Raw genomic sequence first — 20,973 nt, 5'->3', positions numbered from 1 at the left:
ATTGATGGTTTATTTACAAAGACTTGAGGGTGGAAGAGGGTGGGGGACGAGAGCTGGAGCTCAGTAACTGACTTGATCTTATTTACTAACTTTGAAGTATGTCTGCTTTTAATTTTAGGGAAATTGATGGGTTATTTACAAAGATACGAAAGAGAATTAAGGCGGGGACGAGAGCTGGAGCTCGATAACTGACTTGATTTTATTTACGGTGTCTGAAATACAGAGGGTAGAAATTTCAGGGGAATTGATCTGTTACTAACGAAGATACGAGAGAGAGCTAAGGCGGAGGACAAGAGCTGGAGCTTGGTAACTAATTACTGTATTGAACTACATTTGAAATATGATTATTTTTAAATTTTAGAGGGATTGGAATGATAGTATTCTTTATACGACAGGGGACTAAGGTGGGGAACGTGAGCTAGAACTTGCTTACTAACATGATTTATTTGTGTAAAACTGACTTGCTTAATGAAAAGGAGCAAACATACTGACTTGCTTAATGAAAAGGAGCAAACATACGATGTTGGAAAATAGTTGAACTGAATGAAAGGAGAGAGAGAGAGAGGAGGGACGGTCCAGATATTATGAAGATAAGATAAGATTAAGAGCTGACTGGCTGGCTGGCTGGCTGACGTCTAAAGTAAATACAGGTGAGGCGACAGATTGCGAGGTAAGGGGGGAGGGAGGGGGGTGTGATGTACGAAACCCTGAAAACAATGACTTACACAGGTGATTTTCTAAATTTATATGAATAACTAAGGCTTACTTTGACGATTTTGTAAGTTGAAAACATGTAAAATATGTCCGTAGAGTTCTCCTGGAAGCCCTAAAGAGCTACATACGTTATTTGAATTTGTCCCATAAGGCCTTAACAAACTTCTATGTCTCGGAAATTATTTTTTCTCATAAGAAATCCTTACTTCTAAAATCTGTGACTGACAAAATTTACCTGAAACCCTTGGGGCCCACAGGGGATTTTCTAAATTTACCTGAAACCCTTGGGGCGCACAGGGGATATTTGACCTGAAAAAAAATGGGGACCTGTGGCATGTCAAGTCCACAGGGGTCCGCTCCCCAAAAAAAAAATGGGGACCTGTGGCATGTCATCCCTACAGGGGTCCTCTGGCAAAAAAAAAAAATGGGGACCTGTGGCATGTCATCCCTACAGGGGTCCTCTGGCAAAAAAAAAAAATGGGGACCTGTGGCATGTCATCCCTACTACTTGTAAATGGTGTCGCTGAGAGTGTAGATGGTGTGGCTGAGAGTGTAGAAGGTGTGGCTGAGAGTGAAGATGGTGTGGCTGAGAGTGTAGATGGAGTCGCTATGAGTGTTGATTTGTGGCTGGGAGTGTAGATGGTGTGGCTGAGATTGAAGATGGTGTGGCTGAGGGTGTAGATGGTGTGGCTGAGAGTGAAGATGGTGTGGCTGAGAGTGCATATGGTTTGGCTGAGAGTGAAGATGGTGTGGCTGAGAGTGTACATGGTGTGGCTGAGAGTGAAGATGGTGTGGCTGAGAGTGTACATGGTGTGGCTGAGAGTGTTGATGGTGCGGCTGAGAGTGTAGACAATGTGGCTGAGAGTGTAAATGGTGTGCCTGATAGTGTTGATAGTGTGGGTGAGAGGGTTGATGTTGTGGCGGAGAGTGTAGATGGTGTGGGTGAGAGTGAAGATTGTGTGACTGAGAGTGTAGATGGTGTCGCTGAGAGTGTAGATGGTGTGGCTGAGAGTGTAGAAGGTGTGGCTGAGAGTGAAGATGGTGTGGCTGAGAGTGTAGATGGAGTCGCTATGAGTGTTGATTTGTGGCTGGGAGTGTAGATGGTGTGGCTGAGATTGAAGATGGTGTGGCTGAGGGTGTAGATGGTGTGGCTGAGAGTGAAGATGGTGTGGCTGAGAGTGCATATGGTTTGGCTGAGAGTGAAGATGGTGTGGCTGAGAGTGTACATGGTGTGGCTGAGAGTGAAGATGGTGTGGCTGAGAGTGTACATGGTGTGGCTGAGAGTGTTGATGGTGCGGCTGAGAGTGTAGACAATGTGGCTGAGAGTGTAAATGGTGTGCCTGATAGTGTTGATAGTGTGGGTGAGAGGGTTGATGTTGTGGCGGAGAGTGTAGATGGTGTGGGTGAGAGTGAAGATTGTGTGACTGAGAGTGTAGATGGTGTCGCTGAGAGTGTAGATGGTGTGGCTGAGAGTGTAGAAGGTGTGGCTGAGAGTGAAGATGGTGTGGCTGAGAGTGTAGATGGAGTCGCTATGAGTGTTGATTTGTGGCTGGGAGTGTAGATGGTGTGGCTGAGATTGAAGATGGTGTGGCTGAGGGTGTAGATGGTGTGGCTGAGAGTGAAGATGGTGTGGCTGAGAGTGCATATGGTTTGGCTGAGAGTGAAGATGGTGTGGCTGAGAGTGTACATGGTGTGGCTGAGAGTGAAGATGGTGTGGCTGAGAGTGTACATGGTGTGGCTGAGAGTGTTGATGGTGCGGCTGAGAGTGTAGACAATGTGGCTGAGAGTGTAAATGGTGTGCCTGATAGTGTTGATAGTGTGGGTGAGAGGGTTGATGTTGTGGCGGAGAGTGTAGATGGTGTGGGTGAGAGTGAAGATTGTGTGACTGAGAGTGTAGATGGTGTCGCTGAGAGTGTAGATGGTGTTGCTGAGAGTGTTGATAGTGTGGCTGAGAGTGTAGATAGTGTGGCTGAGAGTGTAGATAGTATTGCTGAGAGTGTAGATGGTGTGACTGAGAGTGTAGATGGTGTGGCTGAGAGTGTAGATAGTGTCGCAGAGTGTAGATGGTGTCGCTATGAGTGTAGATGGTGTGGCTGAGAGTGCAGATGTTGTGTCTGAGAGTGTAGATGGTGTGGCTGTAAGTGTAGATGGTATTGCTGAGTGTAGATGGTGTGGCTGTGAGTGTGGATGGTATTGCTGAGAGTGTAGGTGGTGAGGCTGGGAGTGTAGATTTTGTGTCTCAGAGTGTTGATGGTGTGACTGTGAGTGTAGATGGTGTACCGGAGAGTAAAGATGGTGTGGCTGAGTGTGTAGTTGGTGTCGCTAAGAGTATAGATGGTCTGGCTGAGAGTGTAGATGTTGTGGCTTAGAGTGTAGATAGTGTGTCTGAGAGTGTAGATAGTGTCGCTGAGAGTGTAGATGGTGTGGCTTTGAGTGTAGGTGGTGTTACTGAGAGTGTAGATGTTGTGTCTGAGAGTGTAGATGGTATTGCTTAAAGTGTAGATGGTGTGGCTGAGAGTGTAGATGGTGTTGCTGAGAGTGTTGATGGTGTTGCTGAGTGTGTATATGGTGTAGCTGAGAGTGTTGATGGTGTGGCTGAGAGTGTAGATGGTGTGGCTGAGAGTGTAGATGGTGTTACTGAGAAGGGAGATGATGTCGCTGATACTGTAGATAGTGTTACTGAGAGTGTAGATGGTATCACTTAGAGTGTTGATGATGTGGCTGAGATTGTAGATGGTGTTGCTGAGAGTGTAGATGGTGTCGCTGAGAGTGTAGATGGTGTAGCTGAGTGTGTATATGGTGTTACTGAGAGTGTAGATGGATTGGCTGAGAGTGTAGATGGTGTGGCTGAGAGTGTAGATGGTGTGGCTGAGAGTGAAGATGGTGTGGCTGAGAATGCAGATGGTGTGGCTGAGAGTATTGATTGTGGGGCTGAGAGTGTAGATGGTGTGGCTGAGAGTGTTGATGGTGTGGCTGAGAGTGTAGATGGTGTTGCTGACAGTGTCGATAGTGTAGCGGAGAGTGTAGATGGTGTTGCTGAGAGTGTAGATGGTGTGACTGAGAGTGTAGATGGTGTTGCTGAGAGGGTTGATGGTGTTGCTGAGAGGGTTGATGGTGTGGCTGAGACGGGAGATAGTGTGGCTAAGGGTGAAAGAGGTGTGGCTGAGAGTGTAGATGGTGTGGCTGAGAGTGAAGATGGTGTGGGTGAGAGTGTAGATGGTGTGGCTGAGTGTTGATGGTGTGGCTGAGAGTGTAGATGGTGTGGCTGAGAGTGTAGATGGTGTGACAAGAAGTATAGGTGGTATAGCTGATAGTGTTGATGTTGTTGCTGAGAGTGTAGATGGTGTCGCTGAGAGTGTAAATTGTGTCGCTGAGAGTGTAGATGGTGTGGCTGAGAGTGTAGAAGGTGTGGCTGAGAGTGAAGATGGTGTGGCTGAGAGTGTAGATGGTGTCGCTATGAGTGTTGATTTGTGGCTGGGAGTGTAGATGGTGTGGCTGAGAGTGTAGAGTGTGTGGCTGAGAGTGTAGATGGTGTGGCTGAGATTGAAGATGGTGTGGCTGAGGGTGTAGATGGTGTGGCTGAGAGTGTAGATGGTGTGACAAGAAGTGTAGATGGTATAGCTGATAGTGTTGATGGTGTTGCTGAGAGTGTAGATGGTGTCGCTGAGAGTGTAAATGGTGTCGCTGAGAGTGTAGATGGTGTGGCTGAGAGTGTAGAAGGTGTGGCTGAGAGTGAAGATGGTGTGGCTGAGAGTGTAGATGGAGTCGCTATGAGTGTTGATTTGTGGCTGGGAGTGTAGATGGTGTGGCTGAGATTGAAGATGGTGTGGCTGAGGGTGTAGATGGTGTGGCTGAGAGTGAAGATGGTGTGGCTGAGAGTGCATATGGTTTGGCTGAGTGTGAAGATGGTGTGGCTGAGAGTGTACATGGTGTGGCTGAGAGTGAAGATGGTGTGGCTGAGAGTGTACATGGTGTGGCTGAGAGTGTTGATGGTGCGGCTGAGAGTGTAGACAATGTGGCTGAGAGTGTAAATGGTGTGCCTGATAGTGTTGATAGTGTGGGTGAGAGGGTTGATGTTGTTGCGGAGAGTGTAGATGGTGTGGGTGAGAGTGAAGATTGTGTGACTGAGAGTGTAGATGGTGCCGCTGAGAGTGTAGATGGTGTTGCTGAGAGTGTTGATAGTGTGGCTGAGAGTGTAGATAGTGTGGCTGAGAGTGTAGATAGTATTGCTGAGAGTGTAGATGGTGTTGCTGAGAGTTTAGATGGTGTTGCTGAAAGTGTTAATGGTGTGGATGAGAGTGTAAATGGTGTGACTGAGAATGCAGATGGTGTGGCTGAGAGCATAGATGGTGTATAGGAGAGTGTAGATTGTGTGGATGAGAGCGTAGATGGTGTCGCTGAGAGTGTAGATGGTGTGGCTGAGAGTGTTGATGGTGTGGCTAAGAGTGTTTATGGTGAGGCTGAGAGTGTAGATTGTGTGGCTTAGAATGTAGATGGTGTGGCTGAGAGTGTAGATTGTATTGCTGAGAGTGTAGATGGTTTGGCTGAGAGTGTAGATGGTGTTGCTGAGAGTATAGATGGTGTGGCTGAGAGTGTAGATGGTGTGGCTGAGTGTAGATGTGTGGCTGAGAGTGAAGATGGTGTGACTGGGAATGTAGATAGTGCGGTTGAGAGAGTAGATGGTGTTACTGAGAGTGTGGATGGTGTGGGTGAGAGTGTAGATGGTGTCGCTGAGAGTGTAGATAGCATAACTGAGAGTGTAGATGCTGTTGCTGAGAGTGTAGATAGAGTTGCTGAGAGTGTTGATAATGTGTGGATAAGAGAGTAGATGGTGTGGCTGAGAATGCAGAAGGTGTGGCTTAGAGTGTAGATGGTGTGGCTGAGCGCGTAAATGATGTGGCTGAGAGTGTAGATGGTGTCGCTGAGAGTGTTGATGGTGTGGATAAGGGTAAAGATGGTGTTGCTGAGAGTGTAGATGGTGTGACTGAGAGTGTAGATGGTGTTACTGAGTGTAGATAGTGCGGTTGAGAGAGTAGATGGTGTTACTGAGAGTGTAGATAGTGTAGCTGAGAGTGTATATGGTGTGGCTTAGATTGTAGATGGTGTGGCTGAGAGTGTAGATGGTGTGGCTTAGGTTAAAGATGATGTGGCTGAGAGTGTAGATGGTGTGGATAAGGGTAAAGATGGTGTGGCTGAGAGTGTAGATGGTGTATCTGAGAGTGTAAATGGTGTGGCTTAGAGTGTAGATAGTGTGTCTGAGATTGTAGGTGGTGTTACTGAGAGTGTAGATGTTGTGTCTAAGAATGTAGATGGTATTGCTTAAAGTGTAGATGGTGTGGCTGAGAGTGTAGTTGGTGTTGCTGAGAGTGCAAATGGTGTGGCTGAGAGTGTAGATGGTTTGGCTTAGAGTGTTGATGATGAGGCTAAGATTGTACATAGTGTGGCTGAGAGTGTTGATGGTGTAGCTGAGTGTGTATATGGTGTGGCTGAGAGTGTATATGGAGTTGCTGAGAGTGTAGATTGTATTGCTGAGAGTGTAGATTGTATTGCTGAGAGTGTAGATGGTTTGGCTGAGAGTGTAGATGGTGTTGCTGAGAGTATAGATGGTGTAGCTGAGAGTGTAGATGGTGTGGCTGAGAGTGTAGATGGTGTCGCTATGAGTGTAGATGGTGTGGCTGAGAGTGCAGATGTTGTGTCTGAGAGTGTAGATGGTGTGGCTGTGAGTGTAGATGGTATTGCTGAGAGTGTAGATGGTGTGGCTGTGAGTGTGGATGGTATTGCTGAGAGTGTAGATGGTGAGGCTGGGAGTGTAGATGTTGTGTCTCAGAGTGTAGATAGTGTGACTGTGAGTGTAGATGGTGTAGCTGAGAGTGAAGATGGTGTGGCTGAGTGTGTAGTTGGTGTCGCTAAGAGTGTAGATGGTCTGGCTGAGAGTGTAGATGTTGTGGCTTAGAGTGTAGATAGTGTGTCTGAGAGTGTAGATTGTGTTGCTTAGATTATAGATGGTGTTGCTGAGAGGGGAGATGGTGTGGCTGAGAGTGTAGATGGTGAGGCTGAGAGTGAAGATGGTGTGGCTGAGAGTGTAGATGGTGTGACTGAGAGTGAAGATGGTGTGGCTGAGAGTCCATATGGTGTTGCTGATAGTGTTGATGGTGTTGCTGAGAGTGTAGATGTTGTCGCTGAGAGTCTAAATGGTGTCGCTGAGAGTGTAGATGGTGTTGCTGATAGTGATGATGGTGTTGCTGAGAGTGTAGATGGTGTCGATGAGAGTGTAAATGGTGTCGCTGAGAGTGTAGATTGTGTGGCTGAGAATGTAGATGGTGTGGCTGAGAGTGATGATGCTGTGGCTGAGAGTGTAGATGGTGTCGCTAAGAGTGTTGATTTGTGGCTGAGAGTGTAGATGGTGTAACTGAGAGTGTAGATGGTGAGGCTGAGAGCGAAGATGGTGTGGCTGAGAATGTAGATGGTGTGGCTGAGAGTGAAGATAGTGTGGCTGAGTGTACATATGGTGTTGCTGAGAGTGAAGATGGTGTGGCTGAGAGCGTACATGGTGTGGCTGAGAGTATTGATGGCGTGGCTGAGAGTGTAGGTAATGTGGCTCAGAGTTTAGATGGTGTCGCTGAGAGTTTAGATGGTGTCGCTGGGAATGTAGATGGGGAAGCTAAAAGTGTAGATAGTGTTGCTACGGGTGTAGATGGTGTGGCTGAGAGTGTAGATGGTGTGGCTGAGAGTGTAGATGGTGTGGCTGAGAGTGTAGATGGTTTGGCTGAGAGTGTAGATGGTGTGGCTGAGAGTGTTAATGGTGTGGCTGAGAGTGTAGGTGGTGTGGCTGAGAGTGTAGATGGTGTCGCTAAGAGTGTAGATGGTGTCGCTGAGAGTGCAGATGGAGAGGCTGAGAGTGTAGATGGTGTTGCTGAGAGTTTAGATTGTGTGGCTTAGAGTGTAAATGGTGTGGCTGAGAGTGTTGATGGTGTGGCTGAGAGTGTAGATGGTGTCGCTGAGAGTGTAGATGGTGTCGCTGAGAGTGTTGATGGTGTGGCTGACAGTGTAGATGGTGAGGCTGAGAGAGTAGATGGACTGGCTGAGAGTGTAGATGGTGTAACTGAGAGTGTAGATGGTGTGGCTGAGAGTGCAGATGGTATTGATGAGAGTGTTGATGGTGTGGCTGAGAGTGTAGATGGTGTGGCTGAGAGTGTAGATGGTGTGGCTGAGAGTATAGATGGTGTGGCTGAGTGTTAATGGTGTGGCTGACAGTGTAGATGGTGTCGCTGAGAGTGTAGATGGTGTCGCTGAGAGTGTTGATGGTATGGCTGACAGTGTAGATGGTGAGGCTGAGAGAGTAGATGGACTGGCTGAGAGTGTAGATGGTGTAACTGAGAGTGTAGATGGTATGGCTGAGAGTGTAGATGGTGTGGCTGAGAGTATAGATTGTGTGGCTGAGAGTGTAGATTGTGTGGCTGAGAGAGTAGATGGTGTGGCTGAGAGTATAGATGGTGTGGCGGAGAGTGTAGATGGTGTGGCTGAGAATATAGATGGTGTTGCTGAGATTGTAGATAGTGTTTAGTTAGAGTGTAGATGGTGTCGCTGAGAGTGTTGATAGTGTTACTGAGAGGGAGATGATGTCGCTGAGAGCGTAGATGGTGTGGCTGAGAGGGTAGATGGTGTCGTTGAGAGTGAAGATGGTGTAGTTGAGTGTGTATATGGTGTGGCTGAGAGTGTAGATGGAGTGGCAGAGAGTGTAGATGGTGTGGCTGAGAGTGAAGATGGTGTTGTTGAGAGTGTAGATGGTGTGGCTGAGTGTTGATTGTGTGGCTGAGAGTGTAGATGGTGTGGCTGAGTATAGATGGAGTGGCGGAGGTTGTAGATGGTGTGGCTGAGAATATAGATGGTGTTGCTGAGAGTGTAGATAGTGTGGGTGAGAGTGTAGATGGTGTCGCTGAGAGTGTTGATGGACTGGCTGAGAGTGTAGATGGTGTGGCTGAGAGTGTAGATGATGTGGCAGAGAGTGTAGATGTAATTGATGAGTGTTGATGGTGTGGCTGAGAGTGTAGATGGTGTGACTGAGAGTGTAGATGGTGTGGCTGAGAGTATAGATGGTGTGGCTGAGAGTGTAGATGGTGTGGCTGAGAGTGTTGATGGTGTGGCTGAAAGTGGAGATGGTGCCGCTGAGAGTGTAGATGGTGTCGCTGAGAGTGTAGATGGAAAGGCTGAGAGTGTAGATTGTGTTGCTGAGAGTGTAGATGGTGTCGCTGAGAGTGTAGATGGTGTCCCTGAGATTCTTGATGGTGTGGCTGACAGTGTAGTTGGTGTGGCTGTGAGTGTATATGGAATGGCTTAGAGTGTAGATGGTGTGGCTGAGAGTGTAGATGGTGTGGCTGAGAGTGTAGATGGTATTGATGAGAGAGTTGATGGTGTGGCTGAGATTGTAGATGGTGTGGCTGAGATTGTAGATGGTGTGGCTGAGATTGTAGATGGTGTGGCTGAGATTGTAGATAGTGTTGCTGAGAGTGTAGATGGTGTGGCTGAGAGTGTAGATGGTGTCGTTGAGAGTGTAGATGGTGTAGTTGAGTGTGTATATGGAGTGGCTGAGAGTGTAGATGGAGTGCCTGAGAGTGTTGATTGTGTGGCTGAGAGTGTAGATGGTGTTGCTCAGAGTGTTGATGGTGCGGCTGAGAGTGTAGATGGTGTGGCTGAGAATGTAGATGGTGAGGCTGAGAGTGAAGATGGTGTGGCTGAGAGTGTAGATGGTGTGACTGAGAGTGAAGATGGTGTGGCTGAGAGTGCATATGGTGTTGCTGATAGTGTTGATGGTGTTGCTGAGAGTATAGATGTTGTCGCTGAGAGTGTAAATGGTGTCGCTGAGAGTGTAGATGGTGTTGCTGATAGTGTTGATGTTGTTGCTGAGAGTGTAGATGGTGTCGCTGAGAGTGTAAATGGTGTCGCTGAGAGTGTAGATGGTGTGGCTGATAGTGTAGATTGTGTGGCTGAGAGTGAAGATAGTGTGGCTGAGAGTGCATATGGTGTTGCTGAGAGTGTAGATGGTGTCGCTAAGAGTGTTGATTTGTGGCTGAGAGTGTAGATGGTGTGGCTGAGAGTGTAGATGGTGAGGCTGAGAGCGAAGATGGTGTAGCTGAGAATGTAGATGGTGTGGCTGAGAGTGTAGATAGTGTGCCTGAGATTGTAGGTGGTGTTACTGAGAGTGTAGATGTTGTGTCTAAGAGTGTAGATGGTATTGCTTAAAGTGTAGATGGTGTGGCTGAGAGTGTAGTTGGTGTTGCTGAGAGTGCAAATGGTGTGGCTGAGAGTGTAGATGGTTTGGCTTAGAGTGTTGATGATGAGGCTAAGATTGTACATAGTGTGGCTGAGAGTGTTGATGGTGTAGCTGAGTGTGTATATGGTGTGGCTGAGAGTGTATATGGAGTTGCTGAGAGTGTAGATTGTATTGCTGAGAGTGTAGATGGTTTGGCTGAGAGTGTAGATGGTGTTGCTGAGAGTATAGATGGTGTAGCTGAGAGTGTAGACGGTGTGGCTGAGAGTGTAGATGGTATTGCTTAAAGTGTAGATGGTGTGGCTGAGAGTGCAGATGTTGTGTCTGAGAGTGTAGATGGTGTGGCTGTGAGTGTAGATGGTATTGCTGAGAGTGTAGATGGTGTGGCTGTGAGTGTGGATGGTATTGCTGAGAGTGTAGATGGTGAGGCTGGGAGTGTAGATGTTGTGTCTCAGAGTGTAGATAGTGTGACTGTGAGTGTAGATGGTGTAGCTGAGAGTGAAGATGGTGTGGCTGAGTGTGTAGTTGGTGTCGCTAAGAGTGTAGATGGTCTGGCTGAGAGTGTAGATGTTGTGGCTTAGAGTGTAGATAGTGTGTCTGAGAGTGTAGATTGTGTTGCTTAGATTATAGATGGTGTTGCTGAGAGGGGAGATGGTGTGGCTGAGAGTGTAGATGGTGAGGCTGAGAGTGAAGATGGTGTGGCTGAGAGTGTAGATGGTGTGACTGAGAGTGAAGATGGTGTGGCTGAGAGTCCATATGGTGTTGCTGATAGTGTTGATGGTGTTGCTGAGAGTGTAGATGTTGTCGCTGAGAGTCTAAATGGTGTCGCTGAGAGTGTAGATGGTGTTGCTGATAGTGTTGATGGTGTTGCTGAGAGTGTAGATGGTGTCGATGAGAGTGTAAATGGTGTCGCTGAGAGTGTAGATTGTGTGGCTGAGAATGTAGATGGTGTGGCTGAGAGTGATGATGCTGTGGCTGAGAGTGTAGATGGTGTCGCTAAGAGTGTTGATTTGTGGCTGAGAGTGTAGATGGTGTAACTGAGAGTGTAGATGGTGAGGCTGAGAGCGAAGATGGTGTGGCTGAGAATGTAGATGGTGTGGCTGAGAGTGAAGATAGTGTGGCTGAGTGTACATATGGTGTTGCTGAGAGTGAAGATGGTGTGGCTGAGAGCGTACATGGTGTGGCTGAGAGTATTGATGGCGTGGCTGAGAGTGTAGGTAATGTGGCTCAGAGTTTAGATGGTGTCGCTGAGAGTTTAGATGGTGTCGCTGGGAATGTAGATGGGGAAGCTAAAAGTGTAGATAGTGTTGCTACGGGTGTAGATGGTGTGGCTGAGAGTGTAGATGGTGTGGCTGAGAGTGTAGATGGTGTGGCTGAGAGTGTAGATGGTTTGGCTGAGAGTGTAGATGGTGTGGCTGAGAGTGTTAATGGTGTGGCTGAGTGTAGGTGGTGTGGCTGAGAGTGTAGATGGTGTCGCTAAGAGTGTAGATGGTGTCGCTGAGAGTGCAGATGGAGAGGCTGAGAGTGTAGATGGTGTTGCTGAGAGTTTAGATTGTGTGGCTTAGAGTGTAAATGGTGTGGCTGAGAGTGTTGATGGTGTGGCTGACAGTGTAGATGGTGTCGCTGAGAGTGTAGATGGTGTCGCTGAGAGTGTTGATGGTGTGGCTGACAGTGTAGATGGTGAGGCTGAGAGAGTAGATGGACTGGCTGAGAGTGTAGATGGTGTAACTGAGAGTGTAGATGGTGTGGCTGAGAGTGCAGATGGTATTGATGAGAGTGTTGATGGTGTGGCTGAGAGTGTAGATGGTGTGGCTGAGAGTGTAGATGGTGTGGCTGAGAGTATAGATGGTGTGGCTGAGTGTTAATGGTGTGGCTGACAGTGTAGATGGTGTCGCTGAGAGTGTAGATGGTGTCGCTGAGAGTGTTGATGGTATGGCTGACAGTGTAGATGGTGAGGCTGAGAGAGTAGATGGACTGGCTGAGAGTGTAGATGGTGTAACTGAGAGTGTAGATGGTATGGCTGAGAGTGTAGATGGTGTGGCTGAGAGTATAGATTGTGTGGCTGAGAGTGTAGATTGTGTGGCTGAGAGAGTAGATGGTGTGGCTGAGAGTATAGATGGTGTGGCGGAGAGTGTAGATGGTGTGGCTGAGAATGTAGATGGTGTTGCTGAGATTGTAGATAGTGTTTAGTTAGAGTGTAGATGGTGTCGCTGAGAGTGTTGATAGTGTTACTGAGAGGGAGATGATGTCGCTGAGAGCGTAGATGGTGTGGCTGAGAGGGTAGATGGTGTCGTTGAGAGTGTAGATGGTGTAGTTGAGTGTGTATATGGTGTGGCTGAGAGTGTAGATGGAGTGGCAGAGAGTGTAGATGGTGTGGCTGAGAGTGAAGATGGTGTTGTTGAGAGTGTAGATGGTGTGGCTGAGTGTTGATTGTGTGGCTGAGAGTGTAGATGGTGTGGCTGAGTATAGATGGAGTGGCGGAGGTTGTAGATGGTGTGGCTGAGAATATAGATGGTGTTGCTGAGAGTGTAGATAGTGTGGGTGAGAGTGTAGATGGTGTCGCTGAGAGTGTTGATGGACTGGCTGAGAGTGTAGATGGTGTGGCTGAGAGTGTAGATGATGTGGCAGAGAGTGTAGATGGTATTGATGAGTGTTGATGGTGTGGCTGAGAGTGTAGATGGTGTGACTGAGAGTGTAGATGGTGTGGCTGAGAGTATAGATGGTGTGGCTGAGAGTGTAGATGGTGTGGCTGAGAGTGTTGATGGTGTGGCTGAAAGTGAAGATGGTGCCGCTGAGAGTGTAGATGGTGTCGCTGAGAGTGTAGATGGAAAGGCTGAGAGTGTAGATTGTGTTGCTGAGAGTGTAGATGGTGTCGCTGAGAGTGTAGATGGTGTCCCTGAGATTCTTGATGGTGTGGCTGACAGTGTAGTTGGTGTGGCTGTGAGTGTATATGGAATGGCTTAGAGTGTAGATGGTGTGGCTGAGAGTGTAGATGGTGTGGCTGAGAGTGTAGATGGTATTGATGAGAGAGTTGATGGTGTGGCTGAGATTGTAGATGGTGTGGCTGAGATTGTAGATGGTGTGGCTGAGATTGTAGATGGTGTGGCTAAGATTGTAGATAGTGTGGCTGAGAGTGTAGATGGAGTGGCTGAGAGTGTAGATGGTGTCGTTGAGAGTGTAGATGGTGTAGTTGAGTGTGTATATGGAGTGGCTGAGAGTGTAGATGGAGTGGCTGAGAGTGTTGATTGTGTGGCTGAGAGTGTAGATGGTGTTGCTGAGAGTGTTGATGGTGCGGCTGAGAGTGTAGATGGTGTGGCTGAGAATGTAGATGGTGAGGCTGAGAGTGAAGATGGTGTGGCTGAGAGTGTAGATGGTGTGACTGAGAGTGAAGATGGTGTGGCTGAGAGTGCATATGGTGTTGCTGATAGTGTTGATGGTGTTGCTGAGAGTTTAGATGTTGTCGCTGAGAGTGTAAATGGTGTCGCTGAGAGTGTAGATGGTGTTGCTGATAGTGTTGATGTTGTTGCTGAGAGTGTAGATGGTGTCGCTGAGAGTGTAAATGGTGTCGCTGAGAGTGTAGATGGTGTGGCTGATAGTGTAGATTGTGTGGCTGAGAGTGAAGATAGTGTGGCTGAGAGTGCATATGTTGTTGCTGAGAGTGTAGATGGTGTCGCTAAGAGTGTTGATTTGTGGCTGAGAGTGTAGATGGTGTGGCTGAGAGTGTAGATGGTGAGGCTGAGAGCGAAGATGGTGTAGCTGAGAATGTAGATGGTGTGGCTGAGAGTGAAGATAGTGTGGCTGAGAGTGCATATGGTGTTGCTGAGAGTGTAGATGGTATCGCTGCGAGTGTAGATGGTGTTACTGAGAGTGCAGATGGAGAGGCTGAGAGTGTAGATGGTGTTGCTGAGAGTTTAGATGGTGTGGCTGAGAGTGTAGATGGTGTGACTGAGAGTGTTGATGGTGTGGGTGACAGTGTAGATGGTGTCGCTGAGAGTGTAGATGGTGTCGCTGAGAGTGTTGATGGTGTGGCTGACAGTGTAGATGGTGAGGCTGAGAGAGTAGATGGACTGGCTGAGAGTGTAGATGGTGTAACTGAGAGTGTAGATGGTGTGGCTGAGAGTGCAGATGGTTTTGATGAGAGTGTTGATGGTGTGGCTGAAAGTGTAGATGGTGTGGCTGAGAGTGTAGATGGTGTGGCTGAGAGTGTTGATGGTGTGGCTGAGAGTGTAGATGGTGTCGCTGAGAGAGTAGATGGTGTGGCTGAGAGTGTAGATGGTGTCGCTAAGAGTGTTGATTTGTGGCTGAGAGTGTAGATGGCGTGGATGAGAGTGTAGATGGTGTTGCTGAGAGGGTTCATGGTGTAGCTGAGAGGGGAGATGGTGTGGCTAAGGGTGTAGGTGTTGTCGCTGAGTGTAGATGGTGTGGCTGAAAGTGTTGATAGTGTGGCTGAGAGTGTTGATGGTGTGGCTGAGAGTGTAGATGGTGTGGCTGAGAGTGTAGATGGTGTCGCTGAGAGAGTAGATGGTTTGGCTGAGAGTATAGATGGTGAAGCTGAGAGTGATGATGGTGTGGCTGAGAGTGTAGATGGTGTCGCTAAGAGTGTTGATTTGTGGCTGTGAGTGTAGATGGTGTGGCTGAGAGTGTAGATGGTGAGGCTGAGAGTGAAGATGGTGTGGCTGAGAGTGTAGATGGTGTGACTGAGAGTGAAGATGGTGTGGCTGAGAGTGCATATGGTGTTGCTGATAGTGTTGATATTGTTGCTGAGAGTGTAGATGGTGTCGCTGAGAGTGTAAATGGTGTCGCTGAGAGTGTAAATGGTGTTGCTGATAGTGTTGATGGTGTTGCTGAGAGTGTAGATGGTGTCGCTGGGAGTGTAAATAGTGTCGCTGAGAGTGTAGATGATGTGGCTGAGAGTGTAGATGGTGTATCTGAGAGTGTTGATGGCGTTGCTGAGAGTGTTGATGGTGTGGCTTAGAATGCAGATGGTATGGCTTAGAGCAGTGGTCTCCAAACTATGGCCCGCGGGCCACATCCGGCCTGCCACATAATTTCATCCGGCCCTCCAAACAAATCCCTGTGTGGTGGCCTTGAAAAAATAATTATCGTACGAATGGCATCGCAGAATTATTCAAAGCTGGGGCTGCTGACTGGTGGCGCTCAACCCGAGTCAGTTTTCCTCTCTCTCGATAGTGTGACGCACAGATACTAATACTGGTAGGTATGTGTTGTGCATTACAACCAATCAGTTGTGTATAACTGTATATTGTGGGGATGGAGGGCGAGTGGAGCTTCTCTGCTTCCGTTTCAGGGAGCACAAACACTGTACAATATTCTTTTCTCTGTACTTTGACAATGCCTTTATCTTAGTTATACAAAATAGCAATAATACTATTGTAGCCAAAAATATTGCATGTTTAAAATAGTTAAAATGGTAACCATTAAGTTTATCAACGAAAGCTGTTGCCATAATATTTACCACTTTATAATAATATGCTATGCTTTTTAACACCACATACAAGCTGTTTTTTTCCTGTTGAATTTATTTCATTTATTTTACCCTTATGTTTTCAGATATGGAAAAGATAAAGAAAAGAAAAGTGGACAGTGAGTGCCGTCGGTTCAATGACGAATGGAAGATAAAGTACTTTTTTGTGATAGCAAATGATAAAGCTTTATGCATAATATGTAGAGACAGTGTTGCTGTTCTGAAGGAATACAATATTCGTCGGCACTATGAATCTAAACATGGCTCAAGTTATTCTCACATCACAGGAGCAGAACGCACTAAAAAGTTTGAATCATTTCAGCACAGTCTGCATTCTCAACAGGCTGTTTTCAGTAAGAAAAAATCTGAAAATGAAACTTCAACTAGAGCCAGTTACAAAGTTGCCTATGTGTTGGCTAAAAAAGGAAAACCTTTCACTGATGGTCGTATCATAAAAGAGTGTATAGTGGAAGCAGCAGGAGAGGTATGACCAGAAAAAGTAAACCTCTTCAAAATGATAAGTCTTGGGTCAAATACTGTTGCTCGTAGAATTGAAGATTTAGGAGGCGACATAATTCGGCAAATAAAGGAAAAAAACAAAAAGATTTTGTTGGTATTCTCTTGCGTTGGATGAATCAACTGATGTGTGTGATACTTCTCAGCTCTTAGTATTCATTCGTGGTGTTGATAGTGAATTATTTGTGAGCCAAGAATTAGCATCAGTTCACAGCATGCACACCACAACAACTGGAGAGGACATTTTCAATGAAGTAAGTAAAACTATGACAGAATACAACCTGGAATGGAAACAAGTGCAGTGTGTGACAATTGATGGAGGAAAGAATATGTCTGGGACAAAGAAGGGTTTGGTTGGGCAAATTACAACAGCTTGTGAGGTTGGAGGATTCTCAAAACCCATTTTTCTGCATTGCCTTATCCATCAACAAGCATTGTGCCTAAAATATGTTGATATGTCTTGTGTCATGAAACCTGTTGTTTCTGTGGTTAATTTCATTAGATCTCATGCACTCAACCATCGCCAGTTCCGTGATTTCTTGAAAGAAATTGATGCGGAGTTTGTTAACTTGCCTTATTATACAGCAGTTAGATGGCTTAGTTGTGGAAAGGTTTTGCTGCATTTCTTTGAGCTCAGATTAGAAATTGATTTATTTCTCACAGAGAAAAATAACCCTCAGCCATTATTATCAGAATGTGAATGGATTTGGAAATTGGCATTTTTTGCAGATATGACAGGTCATATGAATAACTTGAATCTGAAATTGCAAGGCAAAACAAATTTGATCAGTGACTACTTTGTTCATGTCAAGGCATTCAGAGCAAAACTTGCACTACTTGAAGGCCAGGTGAAGGTTAAGAATTTTGCTCATTTTCCATGTTGTGAAAAATTTCATGCAGAAAGTAAAGTTGAATTTCCTTTTTCATTTGCAAATGAAATAATTTCAGATTTGAAAAAACAGTTTCAGAAGCGATTTGCTGACCTTGATGCCAAAGCAAATGAAATCAGGCTCTTTCATAATCCATTTGACTGCAATGCTGAAAATCTTCCAACTCAATTTCAAATGGAAATTATTGATCTCCAGGCAGATGACAGACTGAAAGATAAGTATAGAGAAGGAAATCTGATTGAGTTTTATAAATGCCTGCAGCCAGATCAGTTTCCAAATTTGATAAAGTTTGCTTGTAGTTTTGTGTCCATTTTTAGTTCAACATACTTGTGTGAACAAACTTTTTCCAAAATGAAGTATGTGAAATCTAACTATCGAGCAAATTTGTCTGATGATCACTTGAAATCAATTCTTACAATTGGCTCATCTAATCTGGAACCTGATTTTAATGAAATTTTGAAGTCAAAACGACAGTATCATTCGTCACACTAATTTAATTGCATAAAACTAAAGGCAGGAATCTATTTAGTTTACCCTGATTTTTTCCAAAAAGATATGTTTTAATTTTTCCATGTTTATACTTTAATATTTGAGGAAATTAAATTACTGGCACTGATTTGTTTTTTGTTTTTTTTTTTATTTTTTATTCCTCCGGCCCGCATAAATATGGGAAATATATAATGTGGCGCTTACATTGACAAGTTTGGAGACCCCTGACTTAGAGTGTAGATGGTGTGGCTGAGAGTGTAGATTGTGTGGCTGAGAGTGTAGATAGTGTGGCTGAGAGTGTAGATGGTGTTGCTGATAGTATAGATGGTGTGGCTGAGAGTGTAGATGGTGTGGCTGAGAGTGTAGATGGTGTGGCTGAGAGTGTAGATATTGTGGCTGAGAGTGTAGATGGTGTTGCTGAGAGTGTAGATTGTGTGGCTGAGAGTGTAGATAGTGTGGCTGAGAGTGTAGATGGTGTTGCTGATAGTATAGATGGTGTGGCTGAGAGTGTAGATGGTGTGGCTGAGAGTGTAGATGGTGTGGCTGAGAGTGTAGATGGTGTGGCTGAGAGTGTAGATGGTGTGGGAGAGAGTGAAGATGGTGTGCCTGAGAGTGATGATGGTGTGGCTGAGAGTGTTGATGGTGTGGCTGAGAGTGTAGATGGTGTCGCTGAGAGTGTAGATGGTGTGGTTGAGAGTGTAGATGGTATGGCTGAGAGTGTAGATGGTGTTGCTGAGAGTGTAGATGGTGTGGCTGATAGTGTTGATGGTGTGGCTGATAGTGTTGATGGTGTGGCTGAGAGTGTAAATGGTGTGGCTGAGAATGTAGATGGTGTGACTGAGAGTGTAGATGGTGTGGCTGAGAGTGTAGATGGTGTGGCTGAGAGTCTAGATGGTGTGGCTGAGAGTGTAGATGGTGTGGCTGAGAGTGTAGATGGTGTGGCTGAGAGTGTAGATGGTGTGACTGAGAGTGTAGATGGTGTGGCTGAGAGTGTAGATGGTGTGGCTGAGAGTGTAGATGGTGTGACTGAGAGTGAAGATGGTGTGGCTGAGAGTGCATATGGTGTTGCTGATAGTATTGATGGTGTTGCTGAGAGTGTAGATGTTGTCGCTGAGAGTCTAAATGGTGTCGCTGAGAGTGTAGATGGTGTTGCTGATAGTGTTGATGGTGTTGCTGAGAAAGTAGATGGTGTCGCTGAGAGTGTAAATGGTGTCGCTGAGAGTGTAGATGGTGTGGCTGAGAATGTAGATGGTGAGGCTGAGAGTGATGATGCTGTGACTGAGAGTGTAGATGGTGTGACTGAGAGTGTAGATGGTGTGGCTGAGAGTATAGATGGTGTGGCTGAGAGTGTAGATGGTGTGGCTGAGAGTGTTGATGGTGTGGCTGAAAGTATAGGTGGTGTGGATGAGAGTGTAGATGATGTCGATGAAAGTGTAGATGGTGTCGCTGAGAGTGTAGATGGAGAGGCTGAGAGTGTAGATAGTGTTGCTGAGAGTGTAGATGGTGTGGCTGAGAGTGTAGATGGTGTGGCTGAGAGTGTTGATGGTGTAGCTGAGTGTAGATGGTGTCGCTGGGTGTAGATGGTGTCCCTGAGAGTCTTGATGGTGTGACTGACAATGTAGATGGGGTGGCTGAGAGTTTAGATGGTATTGATGAGTGTTGATGGTGTGGCTGAGAGTATAGATGGTGTGGCTGAGAGTGTAGATGGTGTGCTAAGAGTGTAGATTGTGTTGCTTAGATTATAGATGGTGTTGCTGAGAGTTTAGATTGTGTGGCTGAGAGTGTAGATGGTGTGGCTGAGAGTGTTGATGGTGTGGCTGACAGTGTAGATGGTGTCGCTGAGTGTAGATGGTGTCGCTGAGAGTGTTGATGGTGTGGCTGAGAGTGTAGATGGTGAGGCTGAGAGTGAAGATGGTGTGGCTGAGAGTGTGGATGGTGTGACTGAGAGTGAAGATGGTGTGGCTGAGAGTCCATATGGTGTTGCTGATAGTGTTGATGGTGTTGCTGAGAGTGTAGATGTTGTCGCTGAGAGTCAAAATGGTGTCGCTGAGAGTGTAGATGGTGTTGCTGATAGTGTTGATGGTGTTGCTGAGAGTGTAGATGGTGTCGATGAGAGTGTAAATGGTGTCGCTGAGAGTGTAGATTGTGTGGCTGAGAATGTAGATGGTGTGGCTGAGACTGATGATGCTGTGGCTGAGAGTGTAGATGGTGTCGCTAAGAGTGTTGATTTGTGGCTGAGAGTGTAGATGGTGTAACTGAGAGTGTAGATGGTGAGGCTGAGAGTGAAGATGGTGTGGCTGAGAATGTAGATGGTGTGGCTGAGAGTGAAGATAGTGTGGCTGAGTGTACATATGGTGTTGCTGAGAGTGAAGATGGTGTGGCTGAGAGCGAACATGGTGTGGCTGAGAGTATTGATGGCGTGGCTGAGGGTGTAGGTAATGTGGCTCAGAGTTTAGATGGTGTCGCTGAGAGTTTAGATGGTGTCGCTGAGAATGTAGATGGGAAGCTAAAAGTGTAGATGGTGTTGCTACGGGTGTAGATGGTGTGGCTGAGAGTGTAGATGGTGTGGCTGAGAGAGTAGATGGTGTGGCTGAGAGTGTAGATGGTGTGGCTGAGAGTGTTAATGGTGTGTCTGAGAGTGTAGGTGGTGTCGCTAAGAGTGTAGATGGTGTCGCTGAGAGTGCAGATGGAGAGGCTGAGAGTGTAGATGGTGTTGCTGAGAGTTTAGATTGTGTGGCTGAGAGTGTAGATGGTGTGGCTGAGAGTGTTGATGGTGTGGCTGACAGTGTAGATGGTGTCGCTGAGAGTGTAGATGGTGTCGCTGAGAGTGTTGATGGTGTGGCTGACAGTGTAGATGGTGAGGCTGAGAGAGTAGATGGACTGGCTGAGAGTGTAGATGGTGCAACTGAGAGTGTAGATGGTGTGGCTGAGAGTGCAGATGGTATTGATGAGAGTGTTGATGGTGTGGCTGAGAGCGTAGATGGTGTGGCTGAGAGTGTAGATGGTGTGGCTGAGAGTGTAGATGGTGTGGCTGAGAGTGTTAATGTTGTGGCTGACAGTGTAGATGGTGTCGCTGAGAGTGTAGATGGTGTCGCTGAGAGTGTTGATGGTATGGCTGACAGTGTAGATGGTGAGGCTGAGAGAGTAGATGGACTGGCTGAGAGTGTAGATGGTGTAACTGAGAGTGTAGATGGTATGGCTGAGAGTGTAGATGGTGTGGCTGAAAGTATAGATTGTGTGGCTGAGAGTGTAGATTGTGTGGCTGAGAGAGTAGATGGTGTGACTGAGAGTATAGATGGTGTGGCGGAGAGTGTAGATGGTGTGGCTGATAATGCAGGTGTGGCTTAGAGTGTAGATGGTGTGGCTGAGCGTGTAAATGGTGTGACTGAGAATGCAGATGGTGTGACTGAGAGTGTAAATGGTTTGGAGGAGAGTGTAGATAGTGTGGCTGAGAGTGTAGATGGTGTGGCTGAGAGTGTAGATGGTGTGGCTGACATTGCAGATGGTGTGGCTAAGAGTGTAAATGGTGTGGCTGAGAGTGTAGATGGTGTGGCTTAGAATGCAGATGGTGTGGCTTAGAGTGCAGATGGTGTGGCTGAGAGTGTAGATAT

The 20,973-nt window shown here is 46.6% G+C and overlaps 1 protein-coding gene across 1 annotated transcript; it reads left to right on the top strand.

Moving 5' to 3' along the window:
* Nucleotides 1-1,249: 1,249 nt before the first annotated feature.
* Nucleotides 1,250-20,920, top strand: LOC138367177 (fap1 adhesin-like). Its single transcript, XM_069328582.1, has 27 exons — nucleotides 1,250-1,266; nucleotides 1,349-1,755; nucleotides 1,815-2,216; nucleotides 2,276-2,628; nucleotides 3,420-3,918; nucleotides 4,201-4,455; nucleotides 4,515-4,867; nucleotides 5,849-5,935; nucleotides 6,710-6,964; nucleotides 7,108-7,467; nucleotides 7,654-7,927; nucleotides 8,558-8,727; nucleotides 8,759-8,971; nucleotides 9,053-9,622; nucleotides 9,787-9,894; nucleotides 10,606-10,860; nucleotides 11,004-11,363; nucleotides 11,548-11,821; nucleotides 13,101-13,516; nucleotides 13,681-13,921; nucleotides 13,961-14,173; nucleotides 14,608-14,946; nucleotides 18,359-18,858; nucleotides 19,309-19,479; nucleotides 19,602-19,876; nucleotides 20,149-20,380; nucleotides 20,711-20,920. Exons 1-27 carry the CDS (start codon nucleotides 1,250-1,252, stop codon nucleotides 20,918-20,920), a joined length of 7,809 nt encoding a protein of 2,602 aa, XP_069184683.1.
* Nucleotides 20,921-20,973: the final 53 nt, after the last annotated feature.

This window comes from Procambarus clarkii, chromosome 21 (assembly GCF_040958095.1).
Source record: "Procambarus clarkii isolate CNS0578487 chromosome 21, FALCON_Pclarkii_2.0, whole genome shotgun sequence".
NCBI classification, from domain to species: domain Eukaryota; kingdom Metazoa; phylum Arthropoda; class Malacostraca; order Decapoda; family Cambaridae; genus Procambarus; species Procambarus clarkii.
The sequence above is the reverse complement of the archived record's forward strand: the minus strand, read 5'-3'. Positions and strand labels throughout refer to the sequence as shown.

Excerpts from the sequence above, each read along its gene's own strand:
- LOC138367177 (XM_069328582.1), top strand. Across the intron at positions 13,922-13,960 it reads TGTGGCTGAGAGTGTAGATG|ATGGTGTCGCTGAGAGTGTA; the intron begins GTGTGACTGAGA and ends GTGACAGTGTAG. Across the intron at positions 19,480-19,601 it reads TAGATGGTGTCGATGAGAGT|AGTGTAGATGGTGTAACTGA; the intron begins GTAAATGGTGTC and ends TTTGTGGCTGAG.